Source organism: Rhinopithecus roxellana, chromosome 6, assembly GCF_007565055.1.
Source record: "Rhinopithecus roxellana isolate Shanxi Qingling chromosome 6, ASM756505v1, whole genome shotgun sequence".
Taxonomy (NCBI): Eukaryota; Metazoa; Chordata; class Mammalia; order Primates; family Cercopithecidae; genus Rhinopithecus; species Rhinopithecus roxellana.
The window spans coordinates 50,687,749-50,715,178 of NC_044554.1; the positions used below are offsets into that span (position 1 = coordinate 50,687,749).

The window sequence follows — 27,430 nt, forward strand, 5'->3', positions numbered from 1 at the left end:
GATGGTGGCTGCCCAGCACTGCCCATGATCTATGGGCACAAAGGTGTCCTGATGTATAAGGGACTTGGGGGGACAGGGCAAGACTTTAAGGTAAGGAAGAATGTACCTGCCATTAATTTAGTAATATATAAAAAGGAACCAGCCCAAATGCCCATCAATCAACGAGTGGATAAAGAAACTGTGATATATATAATATAAATATATAATATATATATATATATAAAATGAAATTCTCTGCAGCCATAAAAAGGAATGAATTAACAGCATTTGGAGTGACCTACCTGGATGAGATGGGAGACTATCAGTGAAGTAACTCAGAAATGTAAAACCAAACATCTTGTGTTCTCACTGATATCTGGGAGCAAAACTATGAGGACACAAAGGCATAAGAATGATACAATGGACTTTAGGGACTTGGGGGGGAAGAGCGGGAAGGGGTGAGGGATAAAAGACACAATATGGTGCAGTGTATACTGTTCGGGTAGTGGGTACACCAAAATCTTGCAAATCATCACTCAAGAACTTACTCATGTAACCAAATGCCACCTGTACCCCAATAACATATGGAAAAATAAAAATTAAATTAAAATGTAAAAAGAAAAATATTCTCTCATGGCCTGCAACCATGAACATGGAGTGTTTTTGGTTTTTGGTTTTGTTTAAAAAAAGGAGCTCCAAAACTGTACCTTTGGTGCACAGAGCCCCACATTTGGAAGGATGCTGCACTTAGTTTTAAACTCTGCTGTCATGATCTTCAAATTCTCAACAGTGTTTGGACAAAGGACCTGCCAGTAAGTTTTGCCACTGGTTGTAAATACATTATTTTGTTTCATATTCTGCTCACCTCCCCATGTGCTTGTTTCCTTTCAGCACAAGAGCACAACCAGGGTCTGGGTCACTCAGCATCTATGGAACTTAAGAATAAAGAAAACAGAAATTAAAGTCACAGCATAGGACATCTGGTACTGAAAGCCACAGCTGGGATCAAACAAGCCCATGAATAGGTTCCATATCTGTGCCCAGGACTCTGGTTCAGGAGACAGAGAAACACACAGCACAGTGGCCTGGTGCCCAGGGCAGGGCCAGAACAGGAAGATCGATTTTAGCTCAAGGCTCAGGTTTTACGGGTTGGACACTTGGGGTGAAGTCAAAGAGAACCCTTCTCCCAATAAGACATCGTCTGTCAATGTAAGTCGCTGTGATGATGGTTTGCTTGACCCCAGCATGCTCACTGTGTGAACACGAAGCCCAGCTGCATGTGTGTCTGATGGGAACGCAAAATAATTTCCTTAAAGATAATTAACTTTTGTCAAAAAGTAACATAAATTTGTTTGATTGAATGAGTTGATGAGAAACTAAACGAATGAAAATGAATAGATTTTGTAGAATCAGCTTCTATTAGCTGAAAAAACCTTTTGAGGTCATTTTGGCACAACATCCAACTACAGATAGAATTGTCCCTACCATGGGCCAGGTAGCTCACATGGCTTCAACCCCTTCTAAAACCAGAAAACCTCCCAGGAACTCCTCCCTGCCTTGATTATTTAGCTGTGTATTCAAGGGGATTAATCAGAAGAGGTTTGACATTTGCATTAAAAATTTTTGCGAACAAAATGACTCTGCAGGCCGGGCGCGGTGGCTCAAGCCTGTAATCCCAGCACTTTGGGAGGCCGAGACGGGTGGATCACGAGGTCAGGAGATCGAGACCATCCTGGCCTACACGGTGAAACCCCGTCTCTACTAAAAAAATACAAAAAAAAAAAAAACTAGCCGGGCGAGGTGGCGGGCGCCTGTAGTCCCAGCTACTCGGGAGGCTGAGGCAGGAGAATGGCGTAAACCCGGGAGGCGGAGCTTGCAGTGAGCCGAGATTGCGCCACTGCACTCCAGCCTGGGTGACAGAGCGAGACTCCGTCTCCAAAAAAAAAAAAAAAAAAAAAAAAAAAAAAAAAAAAAAACAAAATGACTCTGCAGTGATAGAGGTCACATGATTGGTCGTTGGGACGGAGAGAGGCATTGCAGAGGGGAGTGAGAGACTTTCTGGGCGAGGCAGATACGTCTTCATAGAGGTGGGTTGCATACGTTAATATATGTTGCTCAAAAATCACTGATCCGTTCATTTAAAAGGTGTCGCGTTTGCTTCATATAATTTATATATCAAAAATGTTGATTTTTAAATGTCTGAGGAGATATGTATGCTACATCCTCTAGTTAATTTTATCAAATGAATTATCAGGCATATATATTTCCATTTCTGTGACTTCTGAGTCCTCAACCTAAGATTCCTTTGCAGAATGTGTCCATATCTGTCTTTGCACATTGGCATGGTGGAAGCAGTTGTCTGAGACCAGCAAAGGAAACCAAAATATCTAGGCTTCTACTATATGCTAGATACTTTATGCCATTAAAGGTTATATAGATCTCTGCTGATGGAGAGTGGTAGTCTCATTTTATAGATAAAAAAATGTTAAAACTAAACCCTTTAAGATCTGGCCTCAGATCTCGATGAGCTGGTGTTAGAGTGGAAGTCACGGCTGGGAGTCATGGTGCCTCTTCAGACCACTTTCCCTACACCACTGTCTCCAGGGTAAACAGATCTCTGACTATGATGCTATTAGAGCCAGCAGGTCTAAAAGGGATGTAGAGGAAAACATTCCAATTTATTGTAGGTTGGCAGCTTTATGAAATATTTTATAGAGCTGTAAACACTGAACTTAGACTGGGCAGGGATGGAGTATCAGTACTACATCCTAATAGCTATTTAATTTGGTCAAGTTATTTAACCAATGGGCCAGTTGTCTCACCTGTACCATGAGAAAAGCATTTGTGTCTTAGGGTTTTCTTCTGACACTTGAATTTCTAAATAACTGAAACTTCCCAAAAGAAGGACTTCTATTCTGTGTATAGTAAAATAACAGTAAATGATGGAATCATTATTTTTTTCTAAGTCTTGCCCATGGAGTAGAATTGAAGTGTGAATGTGCATTAATGTAATCCATGCTTTCGGTTCTGCAGATGACTATGCCACTCATGTAACAGACGGTTTCGTAGAAACAGTGAAAGACCATAAATATGGTATATTCATACAATGAAATATTATTAAGCATTAAAAAGAAGAAAATCCAGCCATTCGTGATAGCATGGATGAAGCTGCAGGACACTGTGCTAAGTGAATAAGCCTGGCACGGAAAGACAAATACTGCATGATTCTGCTTATAGTAGGCTCCCTAAAAGTCAAACTCATGAAAGCAAAGATAAAAGTGGTGATATCCAAGAGCTGGGAGTGGAGAAAATGAGGAATTGCTGTCAGCAGGTATAAAAATTCAGTCAGCAAGATAAGTAAGATCTAGAGAGCTTCTGTACAACCTTGTACTTGTAGATTACAATACTGTATTGTACACTTAAAAATCTATTTAACATAAGGATCTCATGTTCCATGTTCCTACCACATTAAATTAAAATGCTGGCAAAAAATGGGGGAGGTAGCTAAAGAGAGAAAGAGAAAGAAGGAGAAATTTGTAGAATTCAGAAACCAAGTAAAGTACTTTGAATAAGTAAAACTAAAATAAAACAAAATAAATTTAAGCCTTAATACTCTAAAATGAAATATTTTTTATTAAACAGTTTTTGTCATGTTTTATTTTATGTCATAAAATATACAAAGAAAGGGCCTCAAAAACTTCATTGAAGAAAAGATACAAAATAAACTAACTAACGAATAACGATTATTCATGTTACTTTTCCTCAAGGTAGATTGCATTAGTTACAGAAAGTCTACAGTGTAGAAAATTTTATCTTTCTTTTTGCTGCCATGAAGGATGAATGGATATGCTTTAGCCTAGAAGTCATATGTTTCTTGGACTTGTCAAGGTAGAGGTTATAATGGTCACATAGGAGGCATGACCTTCCCCTCCTGCTAACGGGACCTGAAAGGAGGAAGCCAGATGAGGGGACAGATGTACAGAGTAGGGGAGGGTGGAGAGGTGTTGGAGAACACACGACAGCCAGTTATTAAATATGAGACCAGGGGCAGCTGCCTTCCCTCAGATACAAAAACAGGCAAAATAATAAATACTTGTGATTTCAGTGAGCTTTAAAGCAGATCACATATAGAAGCAGCAGGGAATGTCTGGGAAAGAAAACCCTGTAAGCTTGGCAGGGCCTGAGCCCCTCTGGCTGGAAGCACCTGCCTCACAGTTACTTCCTGAATGGGGCAGGAAAGTTTCTGGCGTTTCCTTGGAGAACTGGCCTTTCCCAGTTACTCTCTCTGCAGGCTACCCCTACATTCTGCTACAATCGGCAGGGCCCAGGCTTTGCTACGCCAGGAGATCTTCCTGTCCTACACAGCCCTGAAACTAAAGGTGAGACCGGTGGAACACAGTCCCCACATGCCTACGTCACATCTGCCTTTCCTCTGTCCTCCCTGTCCCAGGCCTGACACTCATTCCCAGTCCTTGCCATCCCAGCTCCTTCATCCTCCACTCCCCATGCAGAGGCAGAGACACTCCCTCCTTGGTGCAAACTGAAGACTCTAGCACCCCTGCCCTTCCTTGGCAGTGAGGGGTCTGTGCTTAACTCCACATGTCCAGGCCCTACTCAGGGAATCCCAAAGGGCGGCTGACGCCATCAGGCAGCCCGTTATCCCCTTCAGCCTTCTCCTGGCCACCCTCCAGTCCTACCCAGGGTTTCTTACAGCACTGTGGAGCCACAGCGCCACCAAGTGGCCAAAAATCCGCAGTCTCATGGATTCACATTTGGCCTAATGAGCTCAAGATTGTCCAAAGAAGGAACAGATGCCCTGCTCTCACTCCTGCAATCCCGACCCTCTCACACACCCCTCTATACTTCCCCAGAAGGGCCAATCTAGAGTTGACCTTAAAGTCCACCTTTAGCTAGCGGAGGCAAAAGTATGCATTAACCAACATTTTGATTGCAAAATAAACAATGTTACAGCACTGCAATTAGTATGCTAGGAGGGATGAGAGAAGCCTGAAAAATACAAGTCACAGATTTAAACAGTGTGAAGATATCAAATAGACCTAGCCTGGAAACTGTATTCAATCGTTCCTTTTGATTAATCAGACCCACGTTTCATATTTGTATTTAAATGAATTATTAGCAAATTTTACATAGTATATTTTAGAAGGAAAATTCTTAGATTTTTATAAATGTATTTCTGAACTTACAAAATCTTGAAATAACCCTTTCAGCTGTAACTTCGGCAGATTCAATTGGCTGTGACATTACCTGTCACTCCACAGAAGTGTCTATGAGCTCCACCAGTGACCCAGCACCTCTTAGTAATGAGACCCAGAGAAACTATGTCCATGTGAATGAGTTTCCACAAGAACACACATGCACACACGTACATGTACACACACACACACATGCACATGCACACACACATTCACACACACTATATCTTTTTTTTTTTTTTTCTTGAGATGGAGTCTCACGCTGTCGCCCAGGCTGGAGTGCAATGGCGAGATCTCGGCTCATGGCAACCTCCACCCCCCAGGTTCACAAGATTCTCCAGCCTCAGCCTCCCAAATAGCTGGGATTACAGGCACACACCACCATACCGGCTAACTGTTTGTATTTTTAGTAGAGACAGGGTTTCACTATGTTGGCCAGACTCGTCTTGAACTCTTGACCTCATGATCCACCCGCCTCAGCCTCCCAAAGTGCTGGGATTACAGGTGTGAGCCACAGAGTCCGGCCACACACAATATCTTTTACTTGCCAAAGATGATAACATTCCATGACTGAGCTCAGCTGACTTTCCTTTCAGTGTTTTAGGCTGATTTCTGAAAAGCATCTTTGATGATGTTCCAGCCTCATCAAATCTCTAAAGATGTGGTTGAGGAAGTGTGGTTATGACAAAGAATATTTTTGCAGGATCATGAGACTGGATAAATATTACTATAACATGATTTTCTTTGCTCCAAAAGAACATTTGCAAATTGCAGCGTTAGACACAGTTACGGTACTTCACAGCACTGCTCATCAATCCAGACTAGAACCACACAACTGCTCAGAATACTGCAGAGGTTGCATGAAATACTGAGGCTATTCATAATCATTCTCCATGATATTTCAGGTAAGAAGAATCCTTTGTGAAGGGAAGACAGTGATTAATCATACTCCAGGACTCAGTATAAGTAGGATTAACTTACTCACTTTACAAACATCAAATAGAACCAATTATATACTTGGCTTTTCCCATGAAAATCAAGGAAAGAGAGTGATACAGTACAGTCCCAGGGAATGTCACAGTAGGAAGTGAAGGGAGAAGCAGGTGTGAGCCTGTCCTTCACAGATGATCAGTACCTGGTAATGTCTTAGGAGAACAAAGGTTCGTCCAGGCCATGGAAATAGTGAGGACAAATGCAGAGCATATAAAGGCTGCTGAGTTTTAGGAAATGTTGAAAGAGCTGTTTGGTCACAGAAGGTAATTGGATCTAAGTGATGAGCATTAGAAAGGCATCCCAGGGAAGTAGAATTTATTGGAGGGAAACTGGAGAGCCTTTACCTGTTTACTGTCAAGGGTAAAATGACCTCATCTGTGTTCTGGAAGGTGCTTGAGTGTGTCCTGAAGAGTTCAGATTCAGGCCAGAAGACCATAGGGAAGACATCAGAACCAACTCCAGGACTCTCACGCCAGGCAAGCAGCTCTTTGATGATATCCCCAACTGGGACTGGCCACCAGTGACGCAAGTTGCTGTAAGTCCTTCCTTTATATTTTCTAGATATTGAAAATTTGGGGAAGGGTGAGAAGAGAGCTCCTGGTGCACAGAACACCACTTCTTACCACCTTCTGCCTTATCTCTATTTTCAAAAATCTTTAATCATATTCTCTCTCCTCCACTTTTCCCAAATCTCAATTTCTTCACCCTAAATTATACAAAGCAAACCCCTGTGATTTTACCTTCAACACTACGCTACTATCGACAATCTTGACTCCAGAATGAAATTCCCTGCCGTTAAAAAGAGAGCGCCAGCTGTCCCATGATGAACATGTCCTCTACCTCTGTATCAAGCAGAGAAGGTGATTCTGCAGTGAACCTACGGGAGCAGCGGCATCTTCTGAGCAGAGCTGCCTGGCCTTATTTCCTTCAGCCCTGAATGGCAGAAAAGCCCGAGGTTGCTGGCTCCAGCATCATGAAATTATTTTTTCTTTCTCCCTGCAGTCCCCAAGTTTCACATATGTCAGGGCTGAGGTTGCTCCACACTAGGGCAGGCAGGTTTGTGCACAGGATGCAGCTGGCTCTGCAGGGCTGTCCCAAACTTCTGGGACAGAGATTCAGGACCAAATCTGCCAGCTCCAAGGTGATCATGTTCAGCTCAGAGTGATAGTCAGGGAACTGGTGCCCTGAGAAACGATCACAGAAGTTTCCTTTTACTCTCTGTAACCCATTATGACATTTTAACAATTACTGGAGGCCCTGACCTGGAGCTCGCTGGTAGCAGGACACACTGTTATGCCCAGAGACAGGGGAGCAGCTCAGTGTCACTTGCTGTCCTCTTGTTTTGATCAGAGATCTTGGAGTTTGGGTGACTCCAGCCTCTACTGGGCCTGTGGGAAAAGCAGATGGAGGATGAGTACAGGAGACAGTGTGGTGGTACCTCCCCAAGGTAAAGTGGAGAACACAGGGGTGGGGGGCAGGCTCAGGATGGGAGTGCTCTCCTGTCTGCAAGGACTCACTTGCTCCCAGGAGACAAAGCAGCACCCAACAGAGCAGTTTGGAGCCCGTGGCACAAAGGGGCAGGCAGCACTGTGTCTGTGCTCAGGGCTTGGTCCTCCTGGGGAACAGCTGAGTTCTCAGCCTCGCTTTTCTTGGTGGGAGGGGCATCCTGTGATGTCACTATCCTATGTCCTCCCCTTGCAGGCCTCCTGAGGTCCACTGCTCTCTGTTCTGCACAGCAGAATCCACTGGGCCTGTGAGGAAGGGGACTGAGGCTGGGGAAGAACACCGGAGGGAGCCTGAGGGTGCCTTGGATGAGGCTTGCTTCAGAGACATCCCACCTGTCCCGACGACTCACCTGGGAGTGCATGGATGCCCCCAGGCTTGACCTCTGTGTTTCTTTGCGGTGCAGTCCTGCAGACCCTGTGTGAAATAGTGCAGTTGAGGAGCCCCCAAGAAACACAGAATTCAGGAGACCTAGGCAAGCTAAGACACGAAGAGAATGGTCAGGACCCACTCTCCTCCCTAAAGGCCAATGTAAAGCTACAATCCAAAGACACTGAACTCTGAGCCTGATGATTCAACGTGCTGGGAATAAAGAGACCAAAAGGAGAAAACATCGTCTTCCAGTGTCAGTGTGGAGAGGAAATCCAGTGAGGAGTTGTGATCTTAAACCAAGGACACTTCAGGTCAAGAGAAGGAGAGTAGATGAGTGAGGAAGCTTCCAGACCATGGTCCACGGGATCTGAACGGATGGGAGTGGACAGAAACAAGTTTGCTTCCTGCAGGATTCAGAGAAGGTGTCTGTGCGGATGTGGAGCTTTGATCAGGGCTGGAATTTATGCTGTAGATTTGAGTTTAAATAAGAAAATTAGAGAATAGACAAGATGGAAGATAGAATAACAGAACTGGTTTGACGTATTTCTCAAATCCATTCCCCAAAACCTGGGTTGTCTACTGTGCTCTCCAGCTGCCTCCTGCCCTGGGACCCTTGCCTGGAAGTTACCTCTATGATTCCCCCAAACCCAGTGCTGCTTGACCTTGGGTGTCAGCAACTTATGACAGAAGGGACCCCTTGGTTCCTGAGAAAGAGAGGCTTGGAGACCACCAGACATAAAGTGTCAGAAGAGCTTGGCTCCTCACAGGACACTGTGTGGCCCATTGCAGGGTATGACTCTGCGGTGACGCAGGTGGTTGTTTAGAGGGTCTTATAAAATCTTAAACTAAACAATCCCCTTATAGCATGCTTGCTTTATTTTACAATTTAAAAGGGGATTTTAAAAAGACTAGATCTGAATGTGTTTATCGTTTTCAAATCAGTTGACAGGGCAGAGTCACATGCTAAAGAAAACCCACACTCTAAATATGAGCACAGTATATAAAGTTGCCACATGGATGAATTAGCAGGTGCTATGATGTTCTGAAGCTTCTGTCGGGGCTCTTGCAGGAAATGTTCACCCGAGCCCTCCGTGGCCCCCACAGCTTCCTGGCAGACCCCGAAGGTTCCTGCACAGGAAAGCGGCGACTCTGCAAGGCTGTGTCTTGGCTGCTGGCGCAGAAATACAGGGCTGAGTCTTCTGGCTGCAGGGCACGTACGTGAAGGTATAAGTGAGAGCTGTCTGGGCATTCAGGTACGAAGCGACTTGGCACACTGTTGTTTTCAGCCCGTTCTTTAAAGTTGTAGACAAACATGAGCTCCAGTGGCTTCTTAGCTTTCTGCTTGTGCCAGTACATAGCATTGTGCCCCAGATGTTGTTCACATTTCAAAGACTTCTTATTTGTCATTCCCATGACCAGGTGTCTTGGTGTCTGCATAACTCCAGTTTCCATGGGGACTGTGGGGGGAATGGGACAAAATTCAGGCAGAGCCCAGGAGGAGGGTTGTTGCTGCAATCACAAGGAAAAAGCTTGGCGATCGAGGACAGCTGATTTGAACCCAACTCACCTGCTCCCAGGAGACAGAGAACCACACAGCAGAGCAGCCTGCAGCCCATGCTAGCCTCGGGTCTGAGATAAGGCCTCTGACTGGGGTCCTCTGGGCGAGGGGCTGGGCTCTGGTCTCCTTGGCCCTGGTTGGTAGTTTTTCCTGTGATGTCACTGCTCCTGACAGCTTCCCCAGACCCAGGGGATATTTATTCCTGGAGGTTTTACATCGTTTCTGGGTCCTGATAGAAGATAGATTTGAATTGTCTGGGCTGGGATGAATGGGCTGGGCAGAAAGGGCAGAGCCAGCTTTTTATCCTCCAAGGGTATTCCTCTGGCAGGGGTTCTTTGCTCTCAGCTGCTTCCTCATTATGTGGATCCTCCCTCTATCTCTGTCCCCGTGTCTTTCAGGATTCCTCTCAAGGACAGACCACTCGCATTCAAGGAATCTCCTTCTCCCCTGTGGGATCACACAAGACAGCGCCACTCAAAATGTCCCTTCCTTCAATGTCTAAGCACGGTAGAGCCCTTTTTGCCCGGTTCTGTGGAGGCAGGATGACTGCATGACCACGGATGCAGTGTGGACCAGTGCCCATCATTCAAGGGTATGACTGTGATGCCAACCAGCAACTAGGCACTGGGGAGGGAGCTGCAGGACACGACAGGGATGAGCCACCCTCTGTCCCTGAAGTGGAGGGCATGGGGCTTGGCTGGGTTTAGGGCTAACATACACAGGATGCTGAAAAAGAACAACGCAAGGTGTGGGGAGCACGGGAAAGGGGAATCAGCTTGAAGCTGACATAATAAATAAACACAAAAGATAAGTACAAATAAACACAAAAATGAAATGATTCGTAATCCCTAAGTGATTTTAACCATCTACCATTATAGTACATATTTGTAACTCTTTTGTAATGACAATTTGATTGTAGGGTTAGGGTTGTAGTTATAAATCAGTTACATAAAAATCTATGTTGGGGGTAGAAAGGCATTACCATGATGAAACTATGGGTTGATAATTTAGAGATTTTCAAACTTGGAGATGTGCTGGGCCAGGAGGAAAGTATTAGATCGCTAATATTCTCATGTGTAAATTGTTTTGGATTATTTTTATGTGGCCCTTAAAGCAAAAAATGTAAAGGCATGTACATCAGAATTTAAGAAAAGTGGTTGAATCGTCTCCTCCTGAACAGGTTCCACCTATGAGAGACCTTCAACCTGCTACGGTTGGATTTATTTCATTCTTAGATGAGAACCTAACATCAACCTGATTTAAAGGCTAACATTGTTACTATTAAAGTTATTATGATAGGAGTCTGCTTCAGCAAGGAAACAATTCTTGGCCTTTCCACCAAAAAAGAAAAAAAAATTGAATTAAAAAAAATTTGATTGCATTGTGTGGCTCTCAATAAGTGGACCAAATTTCAAGGATTTTTTTTTTTTTAATGGAATTCAACCTACCTTGAGTAACAATGACAATGAAAGGCTTGACTGCCCTGAGGTCAGTAGCTAACATAAACCTTTCTCAAAGCACAGGGTGGGTTATAGGTGAGTCTAAGTCATCTGAATTCGGGATGGATCTGAAGAGGAGAATGACCTCAGGCCAGTCAGAGTTGTGAGAAAGAAGAGCGAAGAGTGGAATGGTAAACGTGAAATAAAGTCAAGTAAACATGTCTGTACCAAATAGCAGTACTATATGTGATTGAAGCTAGGACATAACTGACTCCAAGACAGTTGGGATTTAGGACACAGTGTAATAAAAAAGGAACCCAAAAATCATATGTAAGAAACCCATGCCCCCTTTTTTTCCTGAGCCAGATCCTAAATTGTGTATGCAGAGGGTGGCAGACCCGAAGGCTGAGCAGAGAACAAGTTCTGGAAGGCTGAAGACATGGGCAGAGATTTCAGAAGAGCCAGAGCATTCAGACCCAGTTACAGTGGAGTGATGTGGTGAATACACTGTGATTCCCACTAAGACCCTGGGAAGGCCATGCACTAGCAATGATGACCACGTGCTGGGGCTCCCTAAGAGGGAGGGCGAAGCTGAAATAGACCGTAGCAAGTCCTACATTTAACCCTCCCAGAATAAAACCCAACACTTTCCAAGAGACAACGTAATCCAGAGCCTCAAGTGTATATCGTCCACAATGCTTTACATAAACCCTTTCTTTCATGGAGGATATTTAGAAGTCTCCTAATCCTTCAGACCACCCCAAAATCTATCTCCTTTCTGATCCATACTACTTTCAGTGTTCCTGTACCAAAATATCAGTTTCATCATGTTGTTTCACTTGGAGTAGGACCAGTGGCTTACCACTACCTAGGATTTGTTTCCAAAGTCCTTTCATGTCTCCCAATATCCCCTGTCATCAAGCTATCACTTGCTGTTGAGGAGAGTTCAAGAAGACTTTCATCAGAATTGGGAGAGACTTTTGCTGGTCACCCTTCTTGAAGAAAAGGAGTCTACAAGGCACAAGGCTGCCTCCACTGGCTTCTCCTCAACACTTTTCAGTTTACCTATTGCCATGGAATTTCATGCCTCTCCAAATATTTCTCTGTTAAATAAAGTACTCACTGATAATCCAAATTGTCTCTTGATCTTAGAAATGCTTTCCTTCCCCTTCCTTTATGCTTATGCTCATCAACCATTTTTACCAACACTGCGTTTGTGATCATAACGTTAGGTAAAATATGTACCCATATGTGCAGCCGACAAAGAGAAGAAATGGCTTCTCCCATCAGTTAAGATCTTCAGTGCATGGGACAGGCTCCTGTTTTGTTAGCTGAGCCCTGATACTTTGCTGACTTTGTTGTGAACCCCTGCTTTAGCTGATAAACAGAATTCGGAGAGTTCTGTGTACATAAAATGGAGAATTGCCACATCAGGTGCACTAGCCGGCTATACTACGGACTGAAACTCCATCAGAGGCCATCAGGGAGTGGAGACTGGAGCCTTGGGTGCAGGTGCACGCACTGGCCCACAGCTTCCTGGCTGAGCTGGGAGGTTTGTGCACAGGGATGTGGTGACTTTGCAGGGCTGTGTCTTGGCTGCTGGCACAGAAATACACAGCAGAGTCACCAAGCTCCACGGATTTGATGTGAAGAATTAAATGAGCTTTGTCTGGAGACTTAGGTGAGAAGCGATCTGGAACTGTTTCATTTAAAATGGGCTCCTGATTATTGTAGATAAACATTATCTGCAGCAATTTCTTAGAGTCCTGCTTATACCAATACATAGCATTATGGCCCAGATTTTGTTCACATTTAAGGGACTCCTTTTCTCCCGTCTGCGTGACCAGATATTTTAGAGTTTGGGAAACGGCTGTGTCCAACGGATCTGTAAAGGAAAGATGCAGAATTCAGGCAAATCCCAGGAGGTAGCCTGCTGTCGTCATGGTGAAAAGGTTTAGAGACTCCAACCGGATGATGTCACCTGGGCCCAGGACTCACCTGCTTGGAGGAGGCAGAGGGACCACACAGCAGAGGAGCCTGCAGCCCATGGCAGAGTCAGGCAGACCAGGGAAGGCCCAGGGCAGGATTCTGGTGTGCAGTGGTGAGAAGTCTAGGCTGTGCTTTCCACTGCCGCTGAGAGGGGCTGTGCCAGTGAGATCACAGCCTGTAATCATTTCCCCATTCCCAGGCTCTCCTCTAGCATGGCTCCTCCTTTTCACGCCCTGCACTTGCTGCTTTAAAGGAGTTTTTGGAATTTCTGGGAATAGTTGAGAGAGTTGAATTGTGGCCTCCAGGATGTCTCTCTGACAGTCATTCCTGTGCCATCAGCCCCCTCCCTCCCCGCTCCTTACCTGGGATCTGACCACCTCCTCCCTTCCTCTCCCTTTTGTGCTTTTTTCCCAGAGTCAGGCTTTTTTTGGGGATTTCCAAGAAGTCAGGGAAATTCTGAATGCTTTTTAAAAAGGTGAAACATGAGCCTGAAGTGAAAACAAAGTGTGTTTCAGGTGTACATCCTGGAGGTCTGTCAATGCCACCTTCTTTCCTATCTGCAGGTGTTTTGGCATCATCGGATCTTTTGACATCTGGACAAGTCTAGCTTCCGTGGGTCTCTGTAGACAGGGAGAGAAGTTGGAGATAGAAGCTGAAAGGGGGTCTGGCGATGCTGTTTTGATAGAAACATTTGCTCAGGCCTAGGAGAGGAGTTTCCTATCACTGTGGGGAGCTCCTGGTCCAAAGACTCAGAGGACCATCCAGAAGGGGAACAAGAAAAAACTTCTTTCTAGCTTAATTCCCTGATAATTTAGACTGAGGAGAACGGGGCTGTAGGTCACTTTTGGTCTCCTAGGAAGATTTCCCTCAGTTATTATTCTCTGCAAGATCCCCGAGGAACCCCTGGCCAGCCAGACTCACTTCATGGCAGGGCTCAGCTGTACTGGTCTGAGCTGGAGCAGAGACCCAATGCCCAGAGCCTCTCTTATTCCTCTTGGGAAGGGGTCCTCCATCTGTGTCTGCTTGTGGGCTCCCAGTCTCCCCAGCTCATACCTCGTCCTTTCTAATCCCATGCAGGCTCGAGTGCAAGTCTGACAGTCCAGGCTCTTCCTTAGGACAAAAGCGCCTGCACGTCAAGGCAAAATGAATAGTCTGTATTTAACCCTCACACTTAGAGCCTTGACTAGCATTCTCTGCAGACCACATTTTCCCTTGTTGTAAATAAACCCAATCTTTCTCTTAACCCTCTGCCATCCAGAGAATTGTCTCTCCCTCCTCCAAGTTCTCTGAATCTCAGCAGAGTCACAGCTCTGCCTTGTGGTCAAAGTGTCAAACATGTCAAGGCTCAGTCCCATGGTGGACCAAAGGCAGCAGGGCAGGGTGGTAGAGGTCTCATTAGAGACACTTGAGGGGAGACTAGAAGAGCTTCATTCCTCACTCTCTTCAGGAAGCTTCTACCATAATACAAACATACAAACCTACCAACTCAATTGCACATCATCTTTAATAAATATAAAAACTGACTTTCAGAGTTAGTAGATTGGATTGTTGCAGAACAGCACTCCCACCAGAAACAACTAGAAAAGCTTAATAAAATGTAAAATAGAAATGTTTGAAGGCACTTGGAGCTACTGAAGCAGTAAGAGCTTAAGAGATTCGGATCTCATAGAAAATGGATAAATCTAAAAGAAAACCAAAATCCTGCTTTTCCCTTAAAGTCATTTGCCAATTTCATTTTGATGGCTGAGAAGCTGAGAAGAAAGGGAGGACTGACGGGCCAGAGGCTTTGAGGAGGATCCACCACCTTTCTGGCCTAGAGAACATTTACGTTCAGTGTTCCTTCCTCTCAAGATATGTTGCATTGGTTACAGGAAGTCTACAGTTCAGAAAATTACTACCCCCTTTTTTTTCTTTTTCTTTTTTTCTAAGTGTGTGTGTGTGTGTGTGTGTGTGTGTAGTCTAGCTCTGCTGTCCAGGCTGGAGTGCAGTGGCACAATCTTAGCTCACTGCAACCTCCACCTCCTGAGTTCAAATAATTCCCATTCTTCAGCCTCCCAAGTAGCTGGGATTGCAGGTGCCCACCACCATGCCTGGCTAATTTATTTTATTTCTAGTACAGACATGGTTTCTCCATGTTGACCAGGCTGGTCTCGAACTCCTGGGCTCAAGGGATCCACCTGCTCAGCCTCCCAAAGTGCTGGGATTACAGGTGTGAGGCACCACGTCTGGCCAGAAAATAACACTTTTTTTTTTTTTTTTTGGTCTCAGTGAAGGATGAATGGATATGCTCGGCCTGGAAGTCAAGTGTTCCTTGGACGTCTCAGGGAAGACATTCTACTGATTATGTATGAGGCATGATCTTCACAACTTGCTAATGGGGACCTGGAAAGGGGAAAGCAGGTGAAAGGACATAGCTACAAAGAAGGGGTTGTGCAGAGGTGTTGGAGAGACACACTTAAGCCAGTTTTTATTTTTATTTTATTTTATTTTGACACAGAGTGTCACTTTGTTGCCTAGGCTGGAGTGCAATGGCATGATCTCGGCTCACCACAACATCTGCCTCCTAGGTTCAAGCAATTCTCCTGCCTCAGCCTCCCAAGTAGGTGGAATTACAGTCATGCACCACCACACCGGGCCGAGTTTTTATATTGTTAGTAGAGACGGGGTTTCACTATGTTGCCCAGGCTGGTTTCGAACTCCTGAGGTTGGCCTCCCATAATGCTAGAGTCACAGGGGTGAGCCACTGCACCCAGTCTTCAGCCAGTTATTAAATATGAGACCCAGGACAGCTGATTTCCCTCAGATACATAAACAGGTAAAATAATACTTATCCTGCAAGATTTATGTGACTATTAAAGCAGATCACACGTAGAAGCAGCAGAGAGTGCCTGGGAAAGGCCTGTCAGCTCTCCAGAGCCTGAACCCTTCTGGCTGGCAACATGTGCCTCACGGTCACTTCCTGAGTGGGGGCAGGAATGATTCTGGAGCTTCTTACGGTAACTGGCCTTTCCCAGTTACTCTCCCTGCAGGCCACCGCTGCCCCCTGCACCCTTTGGCAGGCCCCAGGCTCAGCTCCCCCACGCCTCTGTCCTGCACAGCCCCGAAACTAAAGATTTGGTGGGTGGAGAACAGGCCCCACATGCCCACATCACACCTTACTTTCCTCTGCCTGCCTGTCCCTGCCCTGGCACTGATGCCCAGCCCTTGTGGCCCGAGCTCCTTCACCTTCCACTGCCCATGCAGACACAGAGACACTGTACTCTTTGGTGCAAACTGAGGCCTCAGGCACCTCTACTCTTCTCTAGCAGTGGCGAGTTTGTGTTTAACTCAAGATCCACTCTGAATCAAACCACTCCCCTGAAGCCAGCAGGCAGCCAAGCATACCCTTCAGCCCTGCTCTCCTGGGTCACCCTCCCACCCCTCTCCGGGGTTCCCTGCAGCATTGTGGAGCCACAGCGCCTCCAAGTGGCCAACGTTCCACAGTCTCATGGATTCACAGCTGACCTGATGAGCTCAAGATTGTCCAAATCGGGAACAAAGATGCCCCATTCTCACCCCTGCAACCCCCATCCTCACACCCTCTATGCTTTCCCCAAAAGGCCAATTTAGGGTTGATCTTCAAATTCACCCCGGGCCAAAGGGACACATGAACCAATCTTTTGATTGCAAAATAAATAATTGTCGCACTTAGAGAGCAGCCAGAATTAAACAGACCCTTAATTAAACAGCGTGAGGATGTCAAGCCCACCTAGCCCAGAAACACTGCACTGTTCCTCGGATCCTTTTGCTCAATCAGACCCAATCTTTTCATATTTTGTATTTAAATTAATATCACTAAATTTTACATCATGTGTTTTATAAGAGAGGATTTCTTGATTTTACAAATTTATTTCTGAATTTGTAAAATTTTAAAATAAACAACCCTGTCAGCTATGACTTAGCCAGATTCAGTTGGCTGTGACATTTCCTATAACTCCCAGGGGTTACAAAAGTGCCTATGAACTCTACCAGTGATCCAGTGATGCTTAGTAAATGCCACCCACAGAAACCATTTGCATCTCCACAAGAAAACACACTCACGACTGGGCGCGGTGGCTCATGGCTATAATCTCAGCACTTTGGGAGGCCGAGGTGGGTGGATCACGAGGTCAAGAGATCAAGACCATCCTGACCAATGTGGTGAAACCACATCTCTACTAAAAATACAAGAATCAACTGGGCATGGTGGCGCACGCCTGTAGTCCCAGCTACTCAGGAGGCTGAGGCAGGTGAATCGCTTGAACCTGGGATGGCTTGAACCTGGGAGGTGGAGGTTGAAGTGAACCAACATCGTCACTGCACTCCAGCCTGGCAACAGAGCAAGTCTCCATCTCGAAAAAAGAAAAGAAAGCAAACACACTCACAGTCGCAAGCTCACAAGCACACACACACAACACATTTTAATGGACAAGTCTGCTGAAGTTCAATTACCAGCACAGCTACTTTTCCTCTCGGTGCTTTAGATTGGTTTCTGAGAAGGACCATTGTTGATGTTCCCAGTCTCACCGAATCTCTGAAGATGTGGTCATGGAAAGTGTGTGTATCATGAGAAATATTTCTCAGCAAGATCGTGAGACTGGATAAATGTTACTAAAACATAATGATTTTCTTTTTTCCCAGAAGAACATTTACAAATTCTGGCTTTAAACACAGTTTGGGTACTTTAGAGAACAAATCATCAATTACGACTGTGAAGACAGAATTGCTTAGAATATTGCAGAATTTGTGGAGAAAACTGAGCCTCTCCCTGAAGACTCTCCAGTCTATTTCACATAGAAGTCTCTTGTAAAGAGAAGATAGTAATTCGTAATATTCCACAGGTCTATATAAGTGAACTTCAATTTATTCATCTTATAAACATCAGGCAGTTCCCATTTTATTCTTGGTTTGGCCTATGAAAACAAAGAGAGTGATATCATGAAGTGCCAGAGAATGCCAGGGAGAGAAGTGAAGAGCAAGACAGGTGGGAGCCCGTCCTTGACAGATGGGCAGTGTCTGGCCCTGTCGTGGGAAAATGAAGGTCCTTCTGGGCCATGGAAACAGTGAGCGCCAATGCAGAGGATGTTAAAGGCTGCAGAGTTTTCCAACATCTTCAAAAACTGTTCGATCACAGACGGTAATCAGATGTGGATGACAACTGTGAGAAAGCATTCCCAGGAAAGCAGAGTTTATCTTGGGGAGAAGCTCAGAGCATTTTCTCCTTCAAAACCAAAGTCAATTTGACCTTCTCTGCATTTTGGGAAGTACCTGACTTCCCTGAGGTGTTAAGATTAGGGCCAGAAGTCCAGAAGGAAGACATCAGGACCAACTTCAGGGTTCTTACACCCGACAAGAGGCTGTTTGGTGTTTTTCCCAACTGGAACTGGCTGCAACGTGATTCCAGTTGCTGTCAGTCCTTTCTTCATATTTTCTAGGTGTTGAAAACTTTTGGAGTGGGGAGAAGAGCGTTCATGGTGCACAGAACACCACTTTTCATTGCTTTCTGCTCTATTTCTGTTTTCAGCCATCTTTGACCAGGTTCTCTTTTCTCGACCTTTCCCAAATCTCAGTTCCTGCTTCCTCAAGCATATAAAGCAAACCCCGATGACTCTACCTTCTTCACTATGCCATTTTCAACAGTCTTGACCCAAAATGAAATTCCCTGCTCTGAAAAAAGAAGGCCCAAGCTATGAAACCACAAAGTTTCCTCTACCCCGGTAGCGTACAGTGGCCGGTGAAGTCGGTGATTTCTCAAAATAAATAAATAAACAAATAAAACAGAGACCAATCCTAGACAGACAGAGATATGCGACCTTTTAGACAAAGAATTCAAAATAGATGTTTTAAGAAAACTCAATGAAATTCAAGATAAACAAACATGTCCCCCAAAATGACAATCAATGTTACCATAGAAATAAAGATTAGTAAAAGACTGACCAGATAATGAGATAGGCTTATTATTTCCAAAGTCATCTTGACCTTCAAGAAGGGATCAAATATGTATTAACTAGTGAAAATTGGAATATAAAAAGTAGGATCATCTGCAAGGCAATAAACAATATCTCATGTGGAAAGTAAGGATGGATATAATTAAGACCAGCAAAAGGCTTGCTATGTGAAACGAGTAACTTCTACAATGCACATTTGCTGATCTGAGCAGTGGAGAGGGAAGGGATTATTCTGGAAGAGGTAGAAGAGTGATGTGAGATAAGGACTCACTGGTGCAAAATAGTATCATTAGCAAACAGAACCTGCCAGGGGACTGGGGCTTGTATGACTTTTCTTTCCACTGTCCTCTGTGAGAGCTCAAATGCACCATTTTCTGTTCCAAGGATTTGCTCCCACAGCCCTCACTCCACCTTTGTTAGAAGCTGCTGGTATTTACTTCTCTGCGGTTTCCCATGGACAGACTCCCACTCCTTCTTTGTGGAGCGTGGTCTAAAGTAGAGGTTATCTCTCCCTCCCTCCAAATCCCACAGTAATTGGCATGAACCTCTCTCACAGCATGTGCCACCTAATTCTGCATCTTTTCATTCCAACTGGATTGAAAGTTAGGTGTGGATCTGAACCTTAAACAACATCTTCATCATAGGATGTGTAAATGACTGCTTTCACTGTTCTATCCGTGAACAGAATAAATGCACAATTAAAATGATTGTTTAAATTAATTTAACCACAAAAACCTTCCCAAATGCTGTAAACAATGCAACCACAAAAGAATTGCTCTCCTAAATTGTGAGATTGTAGAATGAAACAATAAACAAAGAAAATTATGTCAAATATTTGAGAGGAGCCTCAGAATTTTAATCCCTCTTGTACAAATATCATTTGACACAATGCCTCTCTCTACTGAGAGAAAGAACCAGCCTCTGGTAATTACTGCTCGTCTTTTGATGTGGCTTAATTTCCCTGAGGTCTTTAACTCAAGAAGATGGGGATATTTTCTTTGTAAGAATGCTTATATTACTTTTTGTTTTCTTTATTTTTCACATATATTATTTGTTATGAATATAAGTAAGTATATTGTAATAAAATCTTCCACCTCTCTGCAGGTGAAGCTACAGTTCACATTCCATTAGAGCAAGGCCTTTATTTCTTCTTTTTTTGGTTATTAATAAAATATTCCCTTTCTGCCCCTGTATGTTCACCCTCAGTGTAGGTAGGAAACCCTGCCTGCCTTTTTTACATCTTCTTTCAGCAACAGTGTTTACAGCTGTGGTCTGAGTTCTGTTCAAGCATAAGAATCAGAGCTGGTCCACTATTGGGAGTGTGGGTCTCACAGGTCATGTGGATGAAGGTGGAAAAAGACGGATACAAGGTCTTTGGAAGTCTTTGAAATAGCATACTAAGGTCAGGGAATTTCCATCTGTGCCCAGGGCTTCCACACAAGGTGACAGCAAGGAGTGATTTGGTGATGGCAAAATTATAATGGGTTCAGAACAATCCCTGCCAAGAACCATCATTTGCAAGAGAAAGAAATTTGGTGTCTGTGGCACCAAAATATCCGATAAATGAATTTGGGGAACTATAATTTTCCAAGGAGCTATGCAGGACCATGCCCTTCTGTCCTGGCTGGGTCTGGAATATTCTATCTTAGCCTTGGTGTACAGGGCTGTCTCTGAGGACTCCCAGAAATCCATGATACATAATCATGTCAGCTTTAGTCACAGCTTGAAATTTTGAATATGTGAACTGTAACTTCACCCAAAGACAGGTGAAGGATTTTTATTACAATATAATTATTTATATTTGCAGCAAGCCCTATATTGCAAGATGTAAAATAACAAACAAAACAAAAGTAATATAAGCATCATTATAGAGAAAATTCCCCCATCATCTTGAGTTAAAGACCTCAGGGAAATTACTTCAAATCCAAAGACTAGAGCAGTAGTTAGCAAAGGCTGGAGTAGAGATGGACTGTTGGGAAGATGTTGGTCAACAGATACAAAATTTCACTCAGATAAGACGAAGATGTTACAAAGATCTATTATACAACAAATGACTAGAGTTAGTAGCAGTAGATTGTATTCTGGGAAAATGCTAACAGAGTACATTTCAAGTATTCTCACCACTGGAAAGGATAAGGATTGAGGTACTGCATATGTTAATTAGCTAGATTTAGTCATTGCACTACGGACATACATTTTTAAATGGCAGGTTGCATGGTATACATACATACAACTCTTATTTGTCAGCATTCAGGTTCTAGAAACGCCATTTCCTAGGGAGCCAAGCTGACACTGGAGCAGTAGTGCACGCAGCTTCAGTCTCCCAGGACAGGAGCAGTGGTAATGGAAAACAAAATAAAGAACACGCATTGCTTACACTAAGCAGAAGAAACGAAGTCTTGTTATCATGACTGTATTCATCAAGTAACGGCCACAAAAGTCACAAAAACGTTCAAGTCAAACATGAAGAATGGTGTGCCCCTGTATACAGAAAACTTCCAATGTGACAGGGATAGAAGAGGATTCAGAAGAAAGAATGAATGTTCTTGTGGATGAAGCATCAGACCTTGCAGATGCCAGATGCCCAACACATGTAAGGGAAGAGGCCTGTTCCCCGCCCATGCCCAAAGCTTCTGTATGTGGGCAGCAACCTCCCAGCCCCGAAGAAAACTGCGTGTCCCAGCCCTGAAGGTCGAGGCTAAGACACCCAGTGCTTGCCTTAGAACAGTGAGTTGGCTCTGAGGACTCCTGGAGCCTGGTGGACCACGATTGCTTCCACCACCCACATTTATAGTTACTGTGTCTCAGGGGTGAATCTGTGGACAGCTGAGGTCCAAATCTATTTCTTTCTCCTGGAGAAGGAGGAGCAAACAGAGGAGCAAAGCCTCTGTTAAGGGTTTGCAGGAGTTGCAAGGAGAGAGAAGGATGAGGTTTGTGAGCCAGAAGGAGGTGACTGTGCCACGCTGTGGCTGAGCTGCTGGCACAGAGATACACGGCCGAGTCCCCTTGCTGTGTCCGCTTGATCTTCAGAGTGGAGACGGATCCCTCAGGCCTCTCTGCAGAGAACCAATCATGGGGAAGCCCCGATTTGTCTGCTGCATCCTTGTCTTGGAAGTAAATTGGAAACTCCAGGCCCTGCCCCAGGCTCTGTCGTTATCAATAAAGGACATTATGATCTGAAATTGGATCATATCTGAGAGCTACATCCTTTCCCTTCTTTGCTACCTTGTGTCTCAGGGACTGGGAGACTCCAGCACCTGTGTGATCTGTGGAGACAGAAATTGGGAACTGAATGAGAAAAACAACTATAGTCATCTCTCTCTCACCCATCACACACACACAACACACACACAGACACACACACACACACACACACAATGAGACTGCTTGGCATCTGAGGAATTACCTGCCCCCAGGAGACACAGGCTGCCCAGCAGAGGAGCCTGGTGCCCATGGCAGGGTCAGGGCAGGATGGGAGCTTTGCAAGATCAGAGTCACTGTGAGCAGGAGCAGAGGAAGAAGGACATCCCTGTCCTTACACGGAAGTACCCACAGTGACATCACTTCCTCTCTCAACCACGCAATGACAGGAACAAAGAATTTATATTAGAATACACTTAAATGACTTCTTTAAATATTTGTGAGTTCCTTGCTTTTTGCTTGTTTGTTTTTTGAGACAGAGACTTGCTCCATTGCCCAGAATGGAGTGCAGCAGTGTGATCTCGGCTCACTGCAAATTCTGCCTCCTGAGTTCAAGTGATTCTCCTGCTTCAGCCTCCCGAGTAGCTGGTATTACAGACTCACACCACCATACCAGGCTAATTTTTGTATTTTTAGTAGAGATGAGGTTTCACCATATTGCCCAGGCTGGTCTCAAACTCCTGACCTCAAGTGATCTGCCCACCTTGGTCTCCCAAAGCACTGGGATTACAGGTGTGAGCCACCACGCCCAGGCTATAAATTCCTTTCTAGGCCGGGTGTGGTGGCTCACGCCTTTAATCCCAACACTTTGGGAGGCCGAGGTGGGTGGATCATGAGATCAGGAGATGGAGACCATCCTAGCTAACATGGTGAAACCCTGTCTCTTCTAAAAACACAAAAAATTAGCCAGGCATTGTGGCAGGCGCCTCTAGTCTCAGCTACTGGGGAGGCTGAGGCAGGAGAATGGCTGGAACCTGGGAGGCAGAGCTTGCAGTGAGCTGAGATTGTGCCACTGCACTCCAGCCTCGGCGACAGAGAGACACTCAGTCTCAAAAAAAAAAAATTCCTTTTTAACAACATCAATGCATATATCATTGCTTTGGGCTGCCATGCTGTCTGGACCCAGAGGCCTCACACTGCATCTCTGAGTTCATCTCCTCATCCCACAGCCGCTCCTCCATCTGCTGGGCATGTTCTCTAGGATGTGTCAACAGCTCCACGAACACAGGGCACCAACAGGTGAGCTCATTGTCTTTCCTGCAAATCAGGGTCCCCTCTGCCATCCCCATTCATGTGCCAGCCTCCTCCATCCCCCAGTCACACGTGCCCAACGGGACTGTCTCATCACATGGGTTCCCTCATGAGAGGCACCTCATCCCTCTCTTCTGGGACCACCTGCCATCTTTGTTAGCTATAATTCAGAAAGGATACCTTGGTGACAAACTCACAGTGTTTTTTCTTTCTCTACCTATAAATATAGTTACCTCAATCTCAGTATTCAATGAACGAGAATTATAATTCTGACTTGATGCTTATTTTTAATCTCCTTTCTTGACTTTCACTGTGCCTTTCAGTCTATTCTTCTGGGAGATAGTTATCTTTTGGGCTACTTTTAAAATCTTCTCTTTGTCATTTGTGTTCCACAATTTTACTATAACATATGTATTCCTCTACTTCATATTCATTTAACTTGTTCAAACAGAGGATTTAGGTCCTAAAACACATCTTGAAAATTCTCAGCTAATGTCTCATAATTATCACCTATCATTCTCTCCACTTTCTCTTTGTGACACTTCAATCATGTGTAAGAACAATGGGAAGTTCCAACAAAATATTATATATATCCTAATATACTAGAACCCACAAGATTTTTATTCCTTATCCCTTACCTTTTCTTGTTTCCTATTTAATTTTCTGTGCTGCATTCTAGGTAACTTCTTCAGATCTGGCTTTGACCTCAGTAACAATCTCTTTTGAAGCATGTCATCTTTTCTTCATTTCCACTTTGTTTTCAATGATAATCTTAATCATTACTGTATTCTCTTTGATTATTTGTAATGTTTCCTTGATGATTTCTGACAGTCTCCTTTTTCTTGTTCACATATCAATTTGCTCCTGTATTCCTTCAAATATAGCTCTTTAACTTTTATATCTTTTAATGGCAAAATTCCTTGTCTTCATACATTTCAACTGCTTATTGTTTCTACTCATTTTTCTTCATTGGTTCTGGTTTTGTCTTAATAGCGGGTATATTTACCTGACATTAATCTGTGGGATTTCAGAGGGGCCTGCACTGAGAGTGCAGAACGCCCAGTCCATAGCTTTTCCAGCTGTCTCCAGTCTCATCCCAAATGCAGGGGGCCAAGAATTGTCTGCTGCACTCTGAGTTGCCAAATACTCTCCTGGCTTTGCTTCCTGGGGTCAGAACGTACTCTCAGGACAGCCACAATGTTCCCTCCAGAACACAGTTCTTAATATTTGTTATTTTTCATGATACCGTCTCCATAAATTAGCACTTATAAGGCTGTGTAGTCATGACTTCCCCTACCTGTTCTTCCAAGAAAAAATTATATAAATACATTTTCAATAAAAAAACTACTTAGTCTAAAGATATTCCCTCTTCTTTCCTTTTTGGTACTTAACCCAAAACTTTAAAAAATAACTTAGATATTAGAATTATATAATGTAGACTTTACCCTCATTGAGTTTGAAGAGCATGTGATATTTTAAATTGGAAATTCCTAGACGAACTGACAAACTGGCTTACACAATGAATGGTCCAATGCTTGTTCAACAAGCAAGTGCCCTTTGACAAGCTCATAGCAGAGCATCTCAAGCACAGTTAACTCTAGATCTCTGCCAGGAGATCTAGACTACAGCAGACCTGTAGTCTTCCTATTATTGGTTCATCCACCTGCTCGTCACTCAATCAGCCTGTCATTCATTAACTCATCCATTATCTGTGAAATAGGTCTCCCTTCATGCCAGGAACAGCTGTTGGTAAATGTAACAAGCACAGCCTTCGCCTTTATGGAGTTTAAAATTGAGTTGAGCAGAAAAATATCCAGACAAGTAACTGGACAACTCCAACTGTGCTCAACTCTATTGACTAACGAGCACATGTTACCATCAGTGCTTATAACAGAAAAATTGATCCCAGCTGGGAGGCAAGGGCATGCTTCCCACAGGAGGGCTGATCATGCTAAGGTCTGAAGCACAGGTAGGAGCTGGCCACTGCAGACACGAAGGCTCCAGCCCAAGGCAGAGAAAATGGCCTTTGAAGTCTCTGTGATGGGAAGGAAGGAGGCACAGAAGAGGAACTCCCCTCATGGCTGCAGTAGAGAGAGGCGGGGAGGTGAGGGGAGGAGAGACACAGCAAGGCCTTAGAGGGTGACTGCCCATATGGGAAATGTGGGCTACAGAAGAGACCACATGAGCGTGGGGGCTGGGGGAAACCCTAGAGAGAAGAAGCAACGTGGTCCCCAGGGAGAGACGAGAGCCTAGATGGATCTGAAATACAAATCCTGTTTCATCATGGGGGCCTCAGAACCATGATGATGGGGTTTCAAGGTCCCTGGTGCAGAGAACTCTGCTCAGGGCATCACTGAGTTTGGGGTGAGAGAGGAGGGCAGAGCCTCCCTGCCTTTATGTACAGAGAGGAGACGGCCGTGCCGCACTGTGGCTTCACTGCTGGCACAGAAGTACACAGATGTCTGGGAGGGAGCAGCCGACTCCAGCCTGAGCAGGAAATCCTTTTTTTTTAATCTGGAGACACTGTAGCCATCGGGGACTTCTCCTGTGTCAGTGGTATTCTCAGCAACTGAGTAATGAATCAGCCTCAGCCCCATGCCTGGGTCTTGTCGATACCAGTACATGGAGTTATGGTTCATATCCTGGGCACACTGCAGTGTCATGCTCTGTCCTGTCTTCAGGATCTGGAATTTTGGGCTCTGAGTGACACCAGCATTTGCAGGACCTGCAGAGAAGGACAGAGCTGATGCTGCAGCCCCAAAGGGAAGGTGCTGGGTCTTGAATTCCAGACAGGGGCCCTGCCTAGGACCCACCTGCCCACAAGAGAGAAAAGGCTGCACAGCACAGGAGGCCGATGCTCATGGCAGGTGCTGCAGGACAGAGGGATCTTCTGGGTCTGTGCATTGATGAAAGGGGAACAGGACTGTCAAGGGAGTCATTCTGAGATGTCATTCTCCCTGCCTGGGCCCCAGAGCCTTCCTGTCAGGAGAGGCCACACCTCTTCCCTAGATGGGCAAATTCACAATAAATGCACCAGTGAACAGTTTGGATGGGAAGAATGCCTTTGTCTGAATTGACACAACCTTACAAGTTTTTCTTAGCCTTTTTGTAAGCAGTTTGTAACTCAATGTAAATTTTATCCCTGTGATGATATAATTCCTCATTCATACACTGGTGTTAGTTACCTAAATATTTCTCTAATTTAGACACTTACGGACACTCCTCTTGTCTTCCGGGTGTTTTTGACTCCTGTGTCCCAAATACTCCTTCAAGTATCCTTTTCTAATTTGCTTAGCTGACCTTAATCCCGTTTAAAATCTTTTGTCTATATTTGTTTTCTCCGTTACCAAGTTTCCAAATCCCAGGGGCAGGCTCATCAACTTTGGAGCAGTCGTTTGTTCTGTTTCTTGTCAATTCACTGACAGATGGGACTCCTGACAAGCCGAGCTGAGCACCTTCAGCTCCACCCAGGGCTGTTGCTTTCTGTGACTGGGGTGAGACCCCAGCAGGCAGAACCACCTCACGCTTCTGACTGCCCTCTCTGTGTGGATGATGGTGGCTGCCCAACGCTGCCCATGATCTGTGGGCACAAATGTGTCTTGATGTGTGAGGTACGTGGGGAGAGGAGAGAGGAGGCAGGCTCCAGGATAAGAAAACGTGCTCTCATTTTATTTGAGGTGTCATATTTCATAGGGAATATTCCCTTGGTCAGGATTCTCACCACTAATTCAGTAACAATTTAAAAAAAAAGAAAAAAAAAAAGACCGGGCACGGTGACTCATGCCTGTAATCCCAACACATTGGGGGGCTGAGGTGTGCGGATCATGAAGTCAGGAGTTCAAGACCAGTCTAACAAACATGGTGAAACCCCGTCTCTACTAAAAATACAAAATAATAATAATAATAATCATAATCATAAATTAGCTCGGCATGGTGGTGCACACCTGTAATCCCAGCTACTCAGGA

General features: G+C 44.7%; 2 long non-coding RNA genes, 2 pseudogenes and 2 gene segments (V, D, J or C); 1 reads left to right on the forward strand and 5 right to left on the reverse strand.

Annotated features, from left to right (window-relative positions):
• Window positions 1–804: 804 nt before the first annotated feature.
• Window positions 805–7,893, reverse strand: LOC115898224. Its single transcript, XR_004057913.1, has 4 exons — window positions 7,703–7,893; window positions 7,448–7,573; window positions 6,530–6,742; window positions 805–914 (listed from the first exon to the last, which is right to left on the reverse strand). It is a non-coding gene; the product is annotated as an uncharacterized LOC115898224 (long non-coding RNA).
• On the forward strand, window positions 1,968–12,183 carry LOC115898221. 5 transcript variants are annotated; one of them, XR_004057905.1, is made up of 7 exons: window positions 1,968–2,066; window positions 6,575–6,720; window positions 7,536–7,632; window positions 7,887–8,850; window positions 9,130–9,313; window positions 10,017–10,210; window positions 11,424–12,183. It is a non-coding gene; the product is annotated as an uncharacterized LOC115898221 (long non-coding RNA). The 5 variants fall into 5 exon arrangements; XR_004057908.1 differs by having other exon boundaries at window positions 7,887–8,482; XR_004057907.1 differs by lacking the exon at window positions 1,968–2,066 and adding an exon at window positions 5,619–6,097.
• LOC104681418 lies at window positions 8,845–10,002 on the reverse strand. The segment is given in 2 exon segments: window positions 8,845–9,517; window positions 9,628–10,002. Coding segments are annotated over 2 exon segments (474 nt in total).
• A 313-nt stretch (window positions 12,184–12,496) lies between the features above and the next one.
• LOC115898174 lies at window positions 12,497–13,649 on the reverse strand (annotated as a pseudogene). Its single transcript, XR_004057877.1, has 3 exons — window positions 13,409–13,649; window positions 13,056–13,314; window positions 12,497–12,942 (listed from the first exon to the last, which is right to left on the reverse strand). The product of XR_004057877.1 is annotated as a T cell receptor beta variable 3-1-like (transcript).
• Window positions 13,650–18,669: 5,020 nt separating this feature from the next.
• LOC104681389 lies at window positions 18,670–22,487 on the reverse strand (annotated as a pseudogene). The gene is made up of 3 exons (XR_004057904.1): window positions 22,419–22,487; window positions 21,390–22,278; window positions 18,670–18,814 (listed from the first exon to the last, which is right to left on the reverse strand). The product of XR_004057904.1 is annotated as a M1-specific T cell receptor beta chain-like (transcript).
• Window positions 22,488–25,806: 3,319 nt separating this feature from the next.
• On the reverse strand, window positions 25,807–26,431 carry LOC104681419. The segment is given in 2 exon segments: window positions 25,807–26,189; window positions 26,278–26,431. Coding segments are annotated over 2 exon segments (522 nt in total).
• Window positions 26,432–27,430: the final 999 nt, after the last annotated feature.